Source organism: Saimiri boliviensis, chromosome X, assembly GCF_048565385.1.
Source record: "Saimiri boliviensis isolate mSaiBol1 chromosome X, mSaiBol1.pri, whole genome shotgun sequence".
Lineage (NCBI taxonomy): Eukaryota > Metazoa > Chordata > Mammalia > Primates > Cebidae > Saimiri > Saimiri boliviensis.
The window spans coordinates 21544781-21564325 of record NC_133470.1 but is presented as its reverse complement, the minus strand read 5'-3'; the positions used below and the strand labels follow the sequence as shown (position 1 = coordinate 21564325).

The 19545-nt window shown below is 39.0% G+C and overlaps 1 protein-coding gene across 2 annotated transcripts in view; it reads right to left on the bottom strand.

Moving 5' to 3' along the window:
* Positions 1-213: 213 nt before the first annotated feature.
* PDK3 (pyruvate dehydrogenase kinase 3) overlaps positions 214-19545 on the bottom strand; it is a 97521-nt gene continuing 78189 nt past the window's right edge. Inside the window, exons 11-13 of one of the 2 annotated variants that reach the window (XM_010334850.2) lie at positions 17962-18101; positions 14005-14041; positions 214-11418 (exon numbers count right to left, since the gene is read on the bottom strand). In XM_010334850.2, the coding sequence (XP_010333152.1) occupies positions 14032-14041; positions 17962-18101 (150 nt within the window). In that variant the 3' untranslated portion in view covers positions 214-11418; positions 14005-14031. The remainder of the gene's footprint in view (positions 11419-14004; positions 14042-17961; positions 18102-19545) is intronic. The other variant, XM_003924082.3, reaches the window with a different exon arrangement.

Here is a 19545-nt window from a genome sequence, read left to right as displayed (position 1 = left end):
AAAGGTGAGCCCCATGTTCCCTGCTAGAGACTCCAAATAACCTATTTTTCCTTCGCTCAATCATAAGACTTTCAGTAAGCATCCTTGTCTATTCCCAGCAATTTGCAAAGGTGATTGGTGCCATTAATGTATGAAATTTCAGAAACCAAGAGAGAAGTTTATAGGTGGAAGTGATGAGAAATAGACCAGAGCTCAGAAAACACCATAGTGATGCACAGTGAATCACAACTACCATTTTATTGTTCTGATTATTGGGGTACAGAATTGTCCACGTGCTCCAGGACTAGTTTGGCTACGACAGACACCACAGATTTCTCTGCAAGTTACGAGAAACGTTATCTGAGTCACACACTTCTCTGGTAATGTTTTCCCAACCATGAAAATGAAACACTTTTCTCCATGGAATGTGGCGTGACAGATTATCTCAAACCAAAGTCATCCTTCATTCATGATGGTGTGTACCAGCCAGGCCACAGAACAGCATAGTACTTGGGGAACCAAGCTTCTTTCTATAAACAAAGCTGCTTGGGAACACTGGACTCATGTGTACATTTATCACTGTAACTAGGCTGACAGAGGCATAAAGCGAACCAGGTCAGATTTTGACTTATGAGTACAAATATTGTAATGAACTTTTATTTCATGTATAATACTTTTACCCTATTAGCAGCTGTTCCCACTTTAGACACCGCCTTTATGAGTCAAACGATAAAAAAAATCAGTAAAGTATGGAACTTTACATTTCATTGCAGCATCAGATATGTTCACAATGGTATATTTTATTCCACAGTGGCATTTCTTATTTGGTTCAAGCATTTCTTAGGTAGTCACAAGTTGTTCTAGATTTGGGAAACACTGAAATTTCAAGCACTTGCATACTTTTGAAAGGATGTAAACTTAGAGCAGCAGATGGTGTATATATAAACCATAAGCAGCAATTAGGACCTCAAATGATTTTAACACCAAGGAACTGTACAGAGATTAGGGTCAGCCAGAATGCCAAAGCGGTATGTTCCGTTCTTCTTAAAAATGTTTTTCAGGACTGACTCAAGCACAACTCCAGTTTCTAATCAGAGTGTGGCACTCAGTTCCACATGAGAACTAAGCATCACAATGAGAATTGAGCGTCACAATTCTAACAAAGAACATAATGAAAATGAAGGAGGCAACAGAATTCAATTCCTCCAACAGTGAATAAATCAATTTGAATTTAAAAAAATACTCCATACTTTATATTTCCTAAGTAAACCTCGCCTTGACTGTCCACTCAAGAGTCAAGATACAGTTGGTAATTTTTAAATAGATGCACAATTCATTGGTCAAAATCACATACTTTGCTTGAAAAGCAAGATACCAAAGGACTTAATGTGATGCTTTCCCCCGGAGTTACCCAGGCATCTAGGAGAAAAGGAACAGATCTAGGATCTCATCAAGCCCCTAATATTTTACTCTTTAATGCTGGTTACAAGGCTGAGAATATTCTGCCTGGTCCCTCTTCAGTAGCAGGCAGTCTCAAGTTTTGTCAAATCCCTAAAGTGACAGACTTTAGCTGTAAATATTCTAAAACATGCTCATTAAACATGTGGAATGTTAACCTCATCTTTTTTTTGATGAAGGTATAAGTCGGTTCTTACTGTAAGTACATAGTGCCTTTAAAAATAAGGACTGAGGTTTCTCACGGTTTTAACAGTTCAGATGATAAAAAGCAAACGGAATTTATAAGAAAGCGGTGCCACAACAGAAACAACAGTATAACATTTTCTACTCATCCTACCTGTTTTCACAAACTCCTTTTGTGATACAACATCCAGCACAGCTCAATGGTGGACACCACTGACTTCCAATCAGATTCCATTTTTGTAACTGCCTTTTTCACGTCTAGCATATGTGAAAAGCCAAAAGAACTAGAATTGGGTGTTAAGATTCTTTTATTTCTCTCAAAAAGAATCTCAAGGTAAGAATATTAAAAACATTAAGTGGTTGTGCTATTAGTATGCATTCCATTCTATGCTTGCTGTTTTCAACCAATTTGGAAGGCAAAGATGAACTAAAGAGTAGTTAAACCAGTGCTATGTGCCAGAGTTAGACATTTCTTGACTTTGCTAACTGGAGGGCAAATATTACTCAGTACATACATGATTGTTGATATTTGTGCTGTTTTGGCCCATTTGCAAAAGTTATGCAGAGAATTCTAATTAAGAAGCCACTTTTAGGTTCATTGAAGTTAGAATTATCTAATGGAATGTTCTTTTAAGTGAAAGCTTTTTATCCCCAAAGGTGTCAGTTCCAATGGAAAATAAAATCCTCATTGAAAAGCCAAAAAGCAAAATTATCAAACAAAATCAAATTGCAGGGTTTTTCTGTGAAAATCTCAGAGAAGCATGATAAAAGGGATCTATGCTTATCTTCTAGACAAAGGAAATTTGGATGTCATTTATCATGAAAAGAGCAAAGTTCAGGTTTCTTGGATAATCTTATGTTCCTGAGATTACAATACTCTAGTTTTGAAGCTCTAGCTCTGAAATTTACATAAGAACTATCAAATCTGAACACACTATGATGGAGTTCCAGAGATTTCCATGGGATTCTTATCAAAGGCTATTCCCTGAGACAGGTGGGGGTAGTGAAAACATAATTCTCTGAGTACAAAAAAATACATATAAAATCAATTTGATCTCTTTACTTTTCCCTTTAAAGAAATTACTAAAATACTATGGTCTAAACTCTTACATTTTATCTTTTTAAATTTTTCTTTTAAATGAACACTTACTGGAAGGCCAGGCATGGGTGGGATGCTTTCACATACACCCTCTCTCCTGATACTTCTCTTAATATCATCATTTGTATAGAAATAAAAATATGGTCTTACAATTTACACAAACTTAATGGAATATTAAAATAATTGGCTAGAATGGAACTGTAATTCTTTGCTTTTGGAAATTATAACATGAAAAAAGTTAAGCAAACTTAATGGAATCCTAAAATGAGTAGAACTTTTAAAGAATGCAATTGTAATTCTATACTTTTAGAAAATATAATGTGAAAAACAAATCCAAAATACCTCTCTATGTAAATTAAAGCTCAAACCATCGTATTAAAAATTAAAATGATTTACATAATCTACTATACTTTGTGTTTTTTTAGTAATTAACCTTCCTGAGGTTGATTTTGTTCTCCTTCGTGTTTGCTTAATAAAAAAGTGCTTAATAAAATTTCTACAGAATATATTACCCTCTCCATAGATGAGTATTATTTTGAACTACAATCTGACAAAAATCTAACTACATTTAATTATGCTTGATTAATCCAAATGTCACTGAGAGATTTATAGAACAGAGAAATACTTTTCAGGTTAAGTTCATACTCTTCACTGTAAGCTTCCTGGATCTGGTATTATCACAAATGTACTATCTCATGTCTCTATTTTTTTTTTAAATCCCACAAAAAATATTCCCAATAGTCCAAACTGGACCATGGGACTCCAGAAATCAATCTCTGCTTCTTCTCATTTTCAGGAAACATGCAAACCTCTATCAAAGAGGAAGTCATCACTTCCAACGGGAGGCATGCTGCCCCTGCAGTTTACCAACACTTAAGGGGAAAGGATGGAGAGAACTGAAGTCAATTCTCCACCTTAGGTGTTCTATGCAAAAAAATGCACTTACAGGATGCATTTTGAACTTATTAAAACACTGTAAGGATATTAAGGCGAGATAAGGTGGGTGCTTTCTTTTAATGCAGGCACATAACTGTATCAGACATTTGCTTGGATGCTTTCAGTAATGATGCCCTAAAATGCTTTAGATTACATACAAATAAGTTTATTTAAAGGGTGACAAATTGGCTCTACCTATGGGGATAATTAAACATATCCCATCTTCTTCTCCAGTTTTTACATCCCCCACTGCTGGGTCACTCAGCTCCACCCTCAGGGGCAACCAGACAGAAAACTGCAAGTCCCCCCGGCCCCCGCCGTGGCTCTGATATTCTCTCTGAGGCAAGGAAGAACTGTCATAAGGAGCCACCTGTGTCACACACAAAGTAACAGTGTCCTGGCTGCCCTAACCCTATCACCCAGATCATGGGGAATTCATGTCACTTTCAGAGACAGAAAGGTAGAAACAGAGGTTTCTCAGGAATTCTGTGACCAAAATACTGTTGTCATTTTATTTTCTTTTTGGGGGATGTATATAGCTGTTACCGACCTGTGGACTTGAGAAAGAAGCCATCCCAGATTATCCTTTCCTCCACCTCTAAAACAAGTTTGGAAGTGTTAGATAGGGTCTCTTCTGACAAGCAGCTGTTTTAGCTACAGCATTATCATCCAGATGCTTTAAACTTCTATTCAAATAATGAGTTCTGAAGTCCTAAAAAGACACATCTGGAAACTGCTGTAATTATGGGGTTTTGTTACAAGGAAACAGCAGCCCACACTATTCAATGAAGTCTGATTGTAAAAGCTGCCTCCTCTCACCTGACCACTGTTCCCCATTGGTCAGCAAGACAATGAACTGAAATGGGCTCCAGTTTGTTCTGTCTACCCGAAGCCGTAGTGTGGGGACCTCGACAGGGTCCCCTGCAGAGCTGAGTGCAGAGGCAGGCACAGAAAACAGACTCTCCAAATTCAGATCAATTGAAGGTGATTGATCAGTGAAGGTGAGAAAAATTCAGGAATCACTAACGCTTTGTCTTCTAAGGAACGCACCTATCCATGATGAAAACAACATGGAGAAGATTTGGTGCTACCTCCTGCATCTCTTTTTCTGGGTTGATTTTTCTCCACAGCACTCATCTCTCAATTGTATTATTAAATATCCTTATTGTGTTTCTAGTCTGTCTTCCCTAATAGAATGTGGGTTCATAAGGCAGGGGTTTCTGTCTGCTTTGACCCCTGACACATGCCCAGCATTCAACACAGTTTCTAGCACACTGGCGACATTGGACAGTATTGCAATGGAGGACTAAAGGTAGCTTTCCTTCACATGACTCCTCTCCCTGCCACCCTCCCTTTGTTAGTCTCTCTTACATGTGGGTACTGGTCTTTGAGTCTTCATTTCACACCAGGACAGACGCTAGGGAAAGGTACTGCCCAAGATGGAACTTGGTGCATACAGCAAGGCTGTCACCAGTGCTCCTTGGTTGTTATGCTGGAGCTCTGAAGGTGACAAAAGTTTGCTGCTGGATGTCTGGTGGGATGTGCTCACCACTGAGGCAAGGTGGCTTCCATTCTACAAACAGGCCAAATAAAACCCCAGCCCTGGCATTTCAAACATTAACTTGGTGTGATTTGGTGGTGGCCTCCAGGTCTCCAAACTATGTGAATATATATTTATGAAAAATCAAAAGAAATTCTGACGAAGACTTAACACTTCTCTTTCTTGATGAACCAAATTTTAAACTGGGTTGATTGAAAAGACAGGTTAAGAAAACCTGTGGCACAGTTAAGGTCTCAGAGGTGTTAACCCCCCTCAGTGGGCACAGCTCCACCAACAACCTATTCATAAAGAAGAGCTTAGGCTTCTCTTGGTAACTCTGGTGATGTGCTAGTTTGGAATATTCTATCATATTTAATATGATAGAATTAAGTTGATAACTTAAGTTCATTAAAATGTCACACGTCCTCTATTTTCAAACCAGAAGGTACTGATATCTCTAATCGATGAGACAGGAACCTGACTTAAAAGTCATCTTTCCACACAGAACAGTAAACAAAAATCCTGTAGTGATTAAGTTGTTAATCATCCTTTCTTGCTGGCAATATTGCTTCCTTCTGTTTGCTCAAATGTAGATTATGAAGGACATTAGCTTCAAACTCAATGTTTAGGCATCTGAACTGCCGAAAAGATGGCAGAACAAATGCATGTTTATTTCAGTGCTCCTGCCCTCTTACCCACACATCCAAAAGTTGAACAAGAAAAGCTGCCTGTAATGAAACTAGTAAAAGCCACAACTCCATACCACAGACTCCAGGGCAATATCTGACAGATACAACCAAGTTGGGGATGAATCAAAGAAGCGTTCTTGCATTTGCCCAGCATTTCTCCCAGTCTCCAGTGGCCACAATTGCTGGGCAGTTAATGAGAGGATTCCCAAGAACTCTACTGATCATTTGTTAACTTGGCAAAACAGGACTGGCAACAGTTAGGAGAGGCTGACCACACTCTGTGTGGGCATGTTTCCACAAAAATGAGGAGCGGAGGTTGAGATCTCAGATGCACAATGTGTGTTCATCCCCTCCTGTATCCAAAAGAGGAAGAGCGGCGAGAAGCAGGACCAGAGGAGAGAAAATACCTCAGGAGCTGATTTCACAAATGTGTGCCATGTACAATCCAGGAGAGCAGAAGTATAAACCCACCATGTTCCTGCTAGGATAACTAGTGGGAATGGGGAAATGCAAAGTAGATCTCTCCCAATGGGACCCGGCCATCCCCAGGGCAGAGGATTCAACAAAGTCTATGGAAGGCACTCACAGACAACATGTTCCAAGGAGGCTTCGCATCACTCCTTATTCCCCCAAATCCAAATAGCAGAATGAATGAAAACCAAAAACACCCTCCACCACTATAACCCATCAAGAGCTAGCCTTAGAGTTCAAGTGCTAAGGTTATCATTCAAACATGTCTCGCTCAAAAAAGGAGGAGTCAAGGAAGATTTACCCACTCTTCTTGGACAGATAGAACTGGTACCATTCAAAGACATAATAAGCAGAAGGGGTCATCATGATACTTGTGCATCAAGATAAAAGCAAAATAATACAAGAAAAGGAATGAAAGACGCAAAGGATAGATAAACACATGCTGGAAAAAGAATGAGCCCATAAACATGAAAACTGTAGACAAAATTGTTCAGCCCTGGAAGAAATAAGGAATCAAAGACAACAACATAATGAACTAAGAAAAGAAAGAGATAAAAACGAAACTAGGCTGTGCATGGTGGCTCACGCCTATAATCCCAGCACTTTGGGAGACTGAGACTGGTGGATCACTTGAGGTCAGGAGTTCGAGACCAGCCTGGGCAACATGGTGAAACCCTGTCTCTACTAAAATGCAAAAATTGGCTAGGCGTGGTGGCATAAGCCTGTAATCCCAGCTACTCGGGAGGCTGAGGCAGGAAAATCACTTGAACCTGGGAGGCGGAGGTTGCAGTGAGCAGAGATCGCGCCACTGCACTCTAGCCTGGGTGACAGAGTGAGACACTGTCTCAAAATAAAATAAAAATAAAATAAAATAAAATAAAATAAAATAAAATAAAATAAAATAAAATAAACTGTAACAGAAGTGGAAGACACATTACAAGGAACAAGCCCTAGAATCAACAGTACAGAAAACTGAGTCAGTCACTGAAATGGAGGATAAGACTTGAGAAAAAATCATACAGTATGCAGATGAGATGAATGCCATCTAAGGAAAGATAAATGTGAAGGACAGATGATAGAGAGCCAATACAAAAGCAAAGTTTTGAAGAAGAGAACAGACTAAACTGATACAAAATGCAGTGAGGCCTGAAATGACAATATCTAATGCTCAGCGCATTCCAGAAAAAGGCAACAGACAACAGTCAATCCTGAGATATACTCCAATGAAGTTAATAAACTTCAAAGATAAACAAGGAATTCAAGTATCCAGGGCAAACAATCAGGTCATCTACAAAAGGGAATGAAAAAGCCATCAGGACTCAGACCTTTCAGTGCTACCAGATATGGACAACAATAAAGTAACAATAACATCATGTCTCCAGAGAATTGAAGGAAAAAGGATGTGATCCAAGAATCTGATAGCCAGCCAAGTTATTGTTCGTAAGTAACAGCAACAGGAATACATTTGTAAATATGCAACAAAACCCAACCGAAGCTGTAATCCAGTCTGCAAAAAGATAAAAGCATCAACTCTCAAATGTGGAGTCTTTGTATGAAAGGGCTGGCAGTGAGCACTGAATTCATTCAGACACAGAAATCTAAATAACTCTAGTAATTGCCTACAGCTATCCACTTCAAGTTGCCTATCTTTTTAGGTAAAAGCTGCCAAATCCATCTGATTATCTCCTCTAACTATGCCAAAGTGGAAACACACAAAAGAAAACCTCTCCTGAATGGAATTAACTTGCCCTATAGAAAATTTGGGGTTTAGAGCTTACCCTTTGAGAATTAGTATACTCAAGAAATTCCTCAAAAGAGATAATACAAATCACCTGGTGTATTGTTCAGAGCACTACCTAACTGCTTGCTTTGGTCCTTCCATTGACTTACCATGCCACCTTGGCAAACTATTTAACTGCTTTGGGATTCATATGAAAAATAGAGATATACCTGCATGGTCCACCTCACGGCATCCTAAGGATCAAATGGCATGCTGTATGCGAAAGGTCTTTGGAATCTATAAGCAAGGCTGTATAACCATGTCACACATTTTGGATGGAAAGAATTCTGTATTCAGGAGCCAAAATCTGATATTTAGAGACAAAAAAGGAAGAGATGGCTCCTGTGGATCTATCCTTGCACTTCTTTTTATTTTTCTACATTTTAAAGTCATCTCTTAGCACTATAAAGAAATTCAGCACTTCCACAGCTCCCGACGTAAATTTCCATAATTTTAATTTAGAGACAAGGATGGTTTAAGAACTTAGATGTTGCCCTACCATCCAAGAAAAATGTCTGACAGTTTTCTATCTTTGATTCACCTACTATTTATGATTATTATATTACTTATTAATATTAATGTTTATTAAGCACCTACTATGTGTCAGGCACTATTTTAAATAGACACAGTCCCCACTTAAAATAAATGAGAGAGCAATACAGAGGAATGGGAAATAATTTAGCTGAAAAAGGGTCCATGTCTATTTATGTTACAACCTATGTGGAGAAATCTGACCATTGGCTTACAGGCAAACCCAGTAAACAGCCAGATTCTCTGCCTAAATTCAGAGAATCATGTACAGTTGACAAAAAGGATCAATGAATACTTGGGTAAAGGGGCTAGTAAGCTAGGGGAACACAAGCTGTTCCTGAAACTCTTCTTGCAGTTGCTTTAGTATTAAAGATAAATTTTTAATGAACAAAACAAAGACAGGAGAAGCAAGATTGTACTGGGGATCAGATGGATGTGAGTAAGCCACACTGAAATCAATCTTTACTTTTGAAAAACACTTGTAAAGGGAAGAATGTGATGGGATTTTTCTACACCGTATTTTCCATATTGAGCCCCTTACATGGTGCTGCTTATCAAGATGTGGCAATCGACGGGTCTTCCTCAAACAAGAGAAATACTGTCAGAGTCAGGGAGTAGGCAGCACGCCCTAAACTGTTGCCTCCTCTTTCCTATATTGTATCACACTTGAAAGCATAAAGGAGTATGGTTCGAAACTGAAGCCTAGGAAGATAATATCTCATGTTTATAAGGAAGCTAGGGGCTGGGTGTGGCAGCTCACACCTGTAATCCTAGCACTATAGGAGGTAGGGTGGGAGGGTCACTTGAGATCAGGAGTTCGAAAACAGACTGGCCAACATGGTGAAACCCCATCTCTACAGAAAATACAAAAACTAGCTGGGCATGGTGGCAAGTACCTGTAATCCCAGCTATTTGGGTGGGTGAGGCACAAGAATCGCTTGAACCTGGCAGGCGGAGGAACAGAGTGAAACTGTGGCTCAAAACAAACAAACAAACAAAAACAACGAAGTTAGGGTCTTTGCATGGAAGGACTTTTTTTTTTTTTTTTTTTTTTACATTTTTTACACCACACAAAAATAATCATATGAAACAGTCCCATCACCAAAACACTGACTCAGTCCTCAGACCTATGGGGTTCCTATGGCCCACCTCTCACCAGTCTCTCGGAAGTACATCAGTATTTCTTTCACCTGACTGATTACATATACATTCTCTGATGAGATTATTCTAAGGATGGAAGAGATGAGCTCTTTCTAAAGATGAATGGAACTGTCCTGAGCTCAGGTAATACAATGAAATAAAAGAAAACCAGATCCAGTGGAACTAAGAGAAACAGGAATGCAATCAAGCCACATGCAGCTGGTCAAAGCACACCTCCTCTTGGGGAGAAATCCCCCACAGTGGTGGAAGTGGGGCTAATTGCATTGGTACTATCACATGACTAAAGCAGGATGAATGGTTTACAGGTCAAAACTTCTATATCAGTGGATATATCAACACAAATTGGACTGAAACATTTATACGGACATTAAAGTAGGGCAGAAGTCAAAGTAGATGATACATATGAAAAATCACCATAAAGAGAAGCACATCCTGTGGAGCTGTATATAGGATACTGGTTTCAATCTGGATTCTTAGATCACTTCTATTTCTAAGGGTAAATATAACATCATTCCTCTTTCCTTATCTCAAGTCATCTGCTAATTCCCACTTCCAACTTTTACCAAAAACGATTGTGAAAATCAGATTGAGCTGACAATTCTAATACTGGCTAAGATTAATGAAAATAAAAATTATCAAGACCTGAAGCATTTTTCAAAAATAAACTAGAGAGGCCTTTTCCCTCCAATAGTCTATCTTACAACTAGTAAAGTGCATCACACTGAAACTTCTAATTCCTTTGAAGACTACAAAGGAATAAAATATGACACAGGTACAGTATTAGATAGATGGAAGTTTGACAGAAGCATAAAAACTTCACTTCACACTCTTTACAAATTTGGTATTGACCAGGAGGCAGTTTTCCACTTAAGATCTTTGAAACCAAGCAGTTGGGTAAAAAATTCTAAGACAACATTTGGAATGCTTTAATCAACAGAAGCATACAAATGAATTTTAAAATAAAATCAAGGCATCAATGAGGAAGATCACCACACCTCACAATGAGAATCCAATAAGATGAAAGAAGGCAAAAGTCTAAATCACAGAGTGGCAGAGGGAGGCATGGGAGAACAAAAGGCCCTGGGACAAAATCATCAGGGCTTCTCCAGCTGATGTCTTCCACTTCCAGGGTCCCGGGGCCCTAGGTAGAGGTTTGGGACAAATATGGTATTTGGTCACAAGGAACAACAGTATGATCTGTTGTATCTGCAATGGGGAAGGCGCATAGAATCCTGGAGGGACTGAAGACATCAGACGCTACGATAGTAAGATGGAGAATACGAGGGCACAAGAGCTGTAAGGAGGCTCCGTGCTCTTTGGTGACAGGCGTCAATCACACGACAGCAAGATGCCATAAACAAGTTACAACTTTAGTGGAAGATCTGGAGTAGTTACAGGAAAAGCTCCATGAAAAAAGTCCAGGTGGTACAGAGAAGATACACACTCAAGCACTAGGAATAACTATGATGCCACGCTCAGCAGGTGGAAGAAAGCAGTTCTCTCTGGTTGACTTGCAGAAGACAATGTTTCTTCACAAAGAGGACCAGATCATTCAATCCTCTAGAAAGTTCTATTAGTTTTGATCTTGTCCCTACAAAGAAAACAATGAGAATATCCATAGTGAGTTTGTGAGTACAATCTCTTGTTTTGACCAGGATTTAGAGCATTTCATTATAGTAATAATTCAAAAACCCTTGCTGTATCTCAGAATTACAATTAATACAGAAATAGAATGACCATTTAATTACTTATGTATACTTTAAAACAGTTCTTAACTCTCGGTGAAAACTCTGGTTAGAAATAGGGAGTGACTGCTAAAAAGTATGATATTCCTTTTTGGGGTGATGAAAATACACTAAAGGTAGATAGTAGGAAGGGCTGTGCAACTCTGTGAATATGCTAAAAAACATGGAATTGTATACATGTATGTATGTATGTATGTATGTATGTACTGCTGAGACAAAGTCTCACTCTGTCACCAAGGCTGGAGTGCAGTGGCATGATCTTGGCTCACTGCCACCTCGGCCTCCTGGGTTCAAGCGATTTTCCTGCCTCAGCCTCCTTCGTAGCTGGGATTACAGGTGCCCGCCACCACCACTCAGCTAATTTTTGTATTTTCAATAGAGACGGGGTTTTGCCATGTTGTCCAGGCTGGTCTCAGACTTCTGACCTCAAGTGATCTACCTGCCTTGGCCTCCCAAAGTGCTGGGATTACAGGCATGAGCCACTGTGCCTGGCCGGAATTGTATATTTGTAAAGGGTAAATTCTATGTTGTGTGAATTAATCTCAATAAAACTGTTACTTAGAAACTGTTCTTAAAATAAATTTTCTTAGAATTTCTCATGTATAAATACCAAGTGAATTTACTATACTTACTAAATTCTCTATATTTTTTTTGTTTTTTTTTTATATATATACATATACTTACTATTTCCCCAGATCTCTACCGATTATTTGTATAGTATAACAATTTTAACTGTCAGGCTAAGTAAGCATTTAAAAATTTTAACTGTTTTCTGCTTAAATTTGTTCATCTAATAATATATTAGAAGACTAATACTTAATTAGCATACAACCTGAACTAGTTTTAAAATTGCCTTTAAAATAATATTCAATTAAAGCCACCTTTTTACAACCAAACCTTTTTCTAAAGATGGCTTCAGCACTACTCAAATTACTCAAATATCAAAGCAATAGTTTGAACAGTTTGAATCAACTGGTCACAATGATGCTCAACATTCTATTTGACTTACATACAGACTGAAAATGGAATCAACAGAAATTGATATGATCCAGGTATTTCAAGCTGACTTAGCTTAAACTTGGCTGGGAATGGTGAGCATATGTATGTTTGTGCACATAAACAAAACTTTTCTAAACTTCATCATTTGAGATGAGTAGCCAGTCCAACAATATTGTGTAGCAGTCCACCATGACACTTCCATAGGAAAAAATAAATATCCATATGAATATCATTTTTAACACCTGTCAGAGAAGACCAATGCTACTAAATGGTACAATATTGCAAAGCTAATAAACTGTATTTGCATACAAATATCTTTCTGTTGCATTATGTTAAAGATGTTAAAATTGAGAAATATATACAATTAAAATATATTGAGGAGAAACATTACAATGTTAAAATGGAATAAAATATCAATATGAACTTATGATTTAAAATATATTTTAAATATTTTATAGTTCTGTCTGTCCAGGAAAAGGGCCTAGAAAAGGTACAACAGGCATTCTCAATTCCCAGATTAGGGTCTCCAATACTGATTAAAAAGAAACAGAGCTGGGTAAGGTGGCTTATACCTATAATCCCAGCACTTTTGGAGGCTGAGGCAGGCAGATTACCTGAGGTCAGGACTTCGAGACTAGCCTGGCCAACATGGCGAAACCCTATCTCTACTAAAAATACAAAAAAAAAAAAAAAAAAAAAAAATAGCTGGGTGTGGTGGCTTCTGCCTGTAGTCCCAGCTACTTGGGAGGTTGAGACACTAGAATCACTTGAACCCAGGAGGTGGAGGCTGCAGTGAGCTGAGATCGTGCCACTGCACTCCAGCCTGGGTGACAGAGTGAGACTGCCTCACAAAGAAAAAGGAGAAGAAAAAAAGAAACAGGACTCCTTGGGGGAAACAGTTGATTCCAGGACACAGGCACAGAAGGTATAAGATGAATCTAAGATATCATCTCGGGCAAGAAAGTTTTCAAAGATTAATGAGTTTTTGGCAATAGAAGACAAAGGATCCAGCTGGAAATAGCTCTCATTGGCCAAAGGTATGTCAATTAAGCATCAAAAAGGAAAGTGACTATTACATGCAAAAACATGGATGAATCTCACACAAAGCCAGATAAAAGAAGGGTATAGACAATGTGTTCCTATTAAGTTCAAGAGAGCCTATGGTGATAGAGTTGGAAAAGTAATTATATGGTAAAGGAGGGAGGGAAAAGTGTTTGAATAGAAAGGAGTCTTCGGGGGTGGAGGAAATATATGTGTAAAAAGAGCTGTAAACTTAAGATGTATGCACTTTACTACTACTATGTGTTATACTTCAATAAAATAAGTGCTGATTAAAACATATCAAAGTAACACAATCTATAATAATACTAAAAAAGACAAAGCCATAAACTCATTTGTTACCATTTAAGGTGGCTTTTTAACATATTTCTTACCTGGAAAGTTGGTAACTTGAAGGAAATTTAATTGTCCCTTTAAATTTAAAAGCAAAGAGTTAAACACTTACCAGAGGAACTCTACTTCAAAATATCTAAATGGCCTTATTTGATAAGGAAGAGCTTTACTTTACAGGGGAATATCAGTAAATAATTGACAAAGGAATGATTTTTTTTTTTTAAAAAAAAACAACATCCTTTTATAAACACAAATAAAATCATTGTGTTAATTTTAATACAGGCCAAAATGATCAATTGGGGTAAAAACCATTACGTGAACAGCTGATGGGTAAGTATACATTTGTGTAGTGCCAAAATAACACCACACATTATTTTCTAGTGAAGAGGGGAAAAATAACTATAACTCAAAGGGATCACATAGCCATCACCTAAACTATGCTCACATCACTAATGGTGGGTCAATGAGATGTCATGGGTCTCATAGTGTAATTCTGCAACAGTGCTTATGGATTTAGCAAAAAATGCTCCATTAGCTTTTTTTTTTTTTTTTTTTTAAGCTAGAGTCTCACTCTGTTGCTCAGGCTGGAGTGTAGTGGCACAATCTTGGCTCACTGCAACCTCCGCCTTCTGGCTTCAAGTGATTCTCATTCCTCAGCCAGCCGAGTAGCTGGGATTACAGGCATGTGCCACCATGCCTGGCTAATTTTTATATTTTTAGTAAAGACAGGGTTTCGCCATGTTGTCCAGGCTGGTCTCTAACTCCTGACCTCAAGTGATCTGTCCACCTCGGCCTCCCAAAATGCTGGGATTACAAGCATGAGCCACCATACCCAGCCTCCATTAGCTTTTAATCAACTTCCAATTCATAGGAAATACAGGGAATGGGGAACAAGCTAAATGACACTTCAAAGAAGAAAGTAAACAAATCAAGGCAGGGCACTTTTTCAGGACAATTGGCATGGTGTCTCAACAACAACAAAATGCAACCTAAGTATCCATGAACAGATGAATGGATAAAGAAAACGTAGTATACACACACACACACACACACACACACAATGGAGTACTATTCAGCCATAAAAGAGAATGAAATCCAGTCATTTGCAACAACATGGATAGAACTAGAAGTCATTATGCTAAGCAAAATAAACCAGACAGAGAAACATACACTCACATGTTCTCACTTATCTGTAGAATCTAAAATTCAAAACAATTGAAGTCATGGTCACAGAGAGTAGAAGGATGGTTACCAGAGGCTGGGAAGGGTTGTGGGAGGGCTGGGGGGAAGTAGGAATGGTTAATGGGTACAAAAAAATAGAAAGGGCTGGGCAGAGCGGCTCATGCCTGTAATCCCAGCACTTTGGGAGGCCGAGGTGGGCAGATCATGAGATCAGGAGTTAGAGACCGGCATGGCCAACATGGCGAAACCCCATCTCTACTAAAAATACGGAAAAAAAAATTAGCTGGGCATAGTGGCGGGAACCTGTAATCCTAGCTACTTGGGAAGCTGATGCAAGAGAACCACTTGAACCTGGGAGGCAGAGGTTGCAGTGAGCCAAGATCGCACCACTGCATTCCAGCCTGGGCATCAGAGCAAGACTCTGTCTCAAAAACACAAACAACAAAAAATAGAAAGAATGAAAAAGACCTACTATTTGATAGCACAATAGGGGGCTACAGTCAACAATAACTTAATTGCATATTTTAAAATAACTTAAAGAATAAAACTGGATTGGATTATTTGTAACTCAAAGGACAAATGCTTGAGGGGATGGCTACCCCATTCTCCGTGATGTGCTTATTTCACATTGCACGCCTGTATCACAACATCTCATGTACCCACAAAAAAATTTTTAAATTAAAAGACAACAACAACAACAACTTGAGACTACCCAGATGTGTTATATGGTCCTGGAATAGATCTCGGTTTAGACAAATCAGGTGAATTTTAATGAGATGAAAGATTATTGACATGGAAAGATGGGATGGTTAAATGAAACACAAGCAGGCTGGAAAACAGTATGAATAGTGTAATCTCATTTGCAAAAAAATACATATATACACAAATATATATATGTATATATATGGAAGAACATACACAAAGCTATAGCAGTGGCAATCTCTGGATTTTGGGAACACAGAGGTTTCTCCTTTTTTTTTTTTTTTTTTTTTTTTTGGCTTATTTATGTTTTCTTTTCTTTTTGTTTTGTTTTGTTTTGTTTCTTGAGATGGAGTCTAGCTCAATCACCCAGGCTAGAGTGCAATGTACTTTCTTGGCTCATGGCAACCTCCACCTCCCAGGTTCAAGCGATTCTCCTGCCTCGGCTTCCCAAGTAGCTGGGATTACAGGTGTGCGCCACCACACCCAGCTAACTTTTATATTTTTAGTAGAGACAGTTCCACCATACTGGCTAGGCTGGTCTCAAACTCCTGACCTCAGGTGATCCGCCTGCCTCAGCTTCCCAAAGTGCTGGGATTACAGGCATGAGCCACTGCACCTGGCCAATGTTTTCTTATTTTTTACAATGCACATATATTGCTTTTCTATTAATACATGATTTTTTTTTTTTTGAGACGGAGTTTCGCTCTTGTTACCCAGGCTGGAGTGCAATGGTGCAATCTCGGCTCACCGCAACCTCCGCCTCCTGGGTTCAGGCAATTCTCCTTCCTTAGCTTCCTGAGTAGCTGGGATTACAGGCACGCACCACCATGCCCAGCTAATTTTTTGCATTTTTAGTAGAGACAGGGTTTCACCATGTTGACCAGGATGGTCTCGATCTCTTGACCTCGTGATCCACCCGCCTCGGCCTCCCAAAGTGCTGGGATTACAGGCTTGAGCCACCGCGCCCGGCCAATACATGATTATTTTAAGTTAAAGCAGAACCCTTACTGTTGCTGGTAGAGTTGAAGCTTAAGGGTAGGTAGTCAGAAGAAAACTATAGATTGTTTTCCTTATTACCATAAAACAATAAAACTTGTTCTGTGAATTATAATTTTTTCTTTACAATGTTTAAATTTTTTATTATGCTAAGCTATACATAACAGAACTTACCATCTTTTTCTTTTTTGAGATGCAGTCTTGTTCTGTACCCCAGGGTGGTGTCCAGTGGTGTGAATCATAGCTCACTACAGCCTAGAAGTCCTAGGCTCAAGCAATCCTCCTGCTGAGGCCTGTATTCCCAGCACTTTGGGTGGTGTGTGTCTGTGGTCCTCCTGAGTAGCTAGGGCTACAGACACATACCACCACACCCAGCTAATTTTACCTTTTTAAATTTTTTGTAGAGACGGGGTCTCACTATGCTGCCTAGGCTGGTCTCAAACTCATGGCTTCAAGAGATCATCCCACTTCAGCCTCCCAAAGTGCTGGTATTACAGGCATCAGCCACCACACCCAGCTTAGAACTTACCATCTTAACCACTGTTACATGTACAGTTCAGCGGCAATGAGTACTTTCACACTGTTGTACAACCATCACTACCATCCATCTTCAGAATTTTTTTCATCTTTCCACCTGAAACTCTATACCCATGAAACAATGACTCCCCATTACCTCTTCCTCGATAGCCCCTGGCAATCTCCTTCAACTTTGTGCCTCTGCATTCAACTACTCTAGGTACCTCAAATAAGTGGAATCATAGTATTTAGACTTTTATGTCTGGCTTATTTCAATTAGCAAAATGACTTCAAGGTTCATCCATGCCATAGCACACATCAGAATGTCCTTCCTTTTTAAAGCCAAATAATATTCTATTGCATGGATAGATCACCTTTTATCTTGATCAGTCATTTTAACTTATTTTTTCAGTTTCAACCTACAATGTTTATGATGACAAACTGCAAACTTAATTGCTTTTTAAATAAAATTCATGGCAGGCCAAATCCCTGCTCGCTGCTGTGAATATCTCTACAGTGCAAGAATTCCTGGAACAGTAAGTGGAACACCTTCATTCAGACAAATCAGATACTTTGTAATAGAAATCAAGATGGTACATTACTGTTTTGCTTTGTATTTTGAAGCATCCCTGGGTTCACTGCTGGGATTGCTCCAATCGTCAGCTTCAGGAGTGGTCTTGTAATGGCGCCATGCAGACTTATTAAAAACTGGAAGTCTCTCAAATGACTCACTTGAAAGAGCCTACCAGAGAAACAAAAATATACACCAAAGGTCCACAGTGTCATTTTTCTCATGTGAAACAGTAACCCAGATTTTATTATTTAAAACATCAGATACCTTAATACATATTTTCAAAATGATATTAAAATTACATCTTAGTAATTTACTTAGACTGGCCAGGAAAACATTAAAGCTTTTTTTTTTTTTTTTTTTTTGGAGACGGAGTTTCATTCTTGTTACCCAGGCTGGAGTGCAATGGCGTGATCTCGGCTCACCGCAACCTCCGCCTCCCGGGTTCAGACAATTCTCCTGCCTCAACCTCCTGAGTAGCTGGGATTACAGGCACGCGCCACCATGCCCAGCTAATTTTTTTGTATTTTTTTTTAGTAGAGACGGGGTTTCACCATGTTGACCAGGATGGTCTCGATCTCTTGACCTCGTGATCCACCCGCCTCAGCCTCCCAAAGTGCTGGGATTACAGGCTTGAGCCACCGCGCCCGGCTACATTAAAGCTTTTTTAAAGGAATAAAAACATTTGCTCATTCAAAATCAAAACTGAAACACACATCACCAGAACAAAACACATTTTAATTCAGTTCATACTGCTTTGAGATGCTCAACTGTTCTGACTACACTTGGTGATTGGTCTCACAGAGGGTTCAGGAAGAAATAAAGTCTCATGCATCCCAGGTTTATAAACACACACCATCAAGTGATATCAAATATCACATTACTTAGATGCATGGGCATCTAAGATAAATACTCTCAATAACTGATTAAATTCTGGTATCGCATACACAGGTTGAGTATTCCTCTGAAATGCTTGGGAATAGGTGGGGGTATGGTGGCTCACACCTGTAATCCCAGCACTTTAGGAGGCAGAGTTGGGCAGATCATCTGAAGTCAGAAGTTCAAGACCAGCCTGGCCAACATGGTGAAACTCTGTCTCTACTAAAAAATACAAAAAATTAGCTGGGCGTGGTGGCGGGCACCTGTAATCCCAGCTATTTGGAAGTCTGAGGTATGGGTATGGCTTGAACCTGGAAGGTGGAGGTTACAGTGAGCCGAGATGGCACTACTGCAGCCTGGGCGACAGAGGGAGATGAGAGACTCCATCTCAAAAAAAAAAAAAAAAAAAAAAATGCTTGGGACCAGAGGTAGTTGTTATTTTTTTCACATTTTGGAATATTGGCATTGTGCTTACCTATTAAGCATCTCTAATCTGAAAATCTGGAATCTGGAGTGCTCCAATAAGCATTTCCTTTGAGCTTGATGTCTGAGCAAGCATCATGTCAGTGCTCAAAAAGTTCCAGATTTTCAAGCATTTTGGACTGCAGATTCTTGGGTTAGGAATGCTCGACCCGCAGTAGCATGCTATGCTACCATTTAAAAGAATGAGCCAGTTCTACATAAACTGATCTGGAAAGATCTCCAAGACAGACTGGAAAGTTAAAAAAAAAAATAG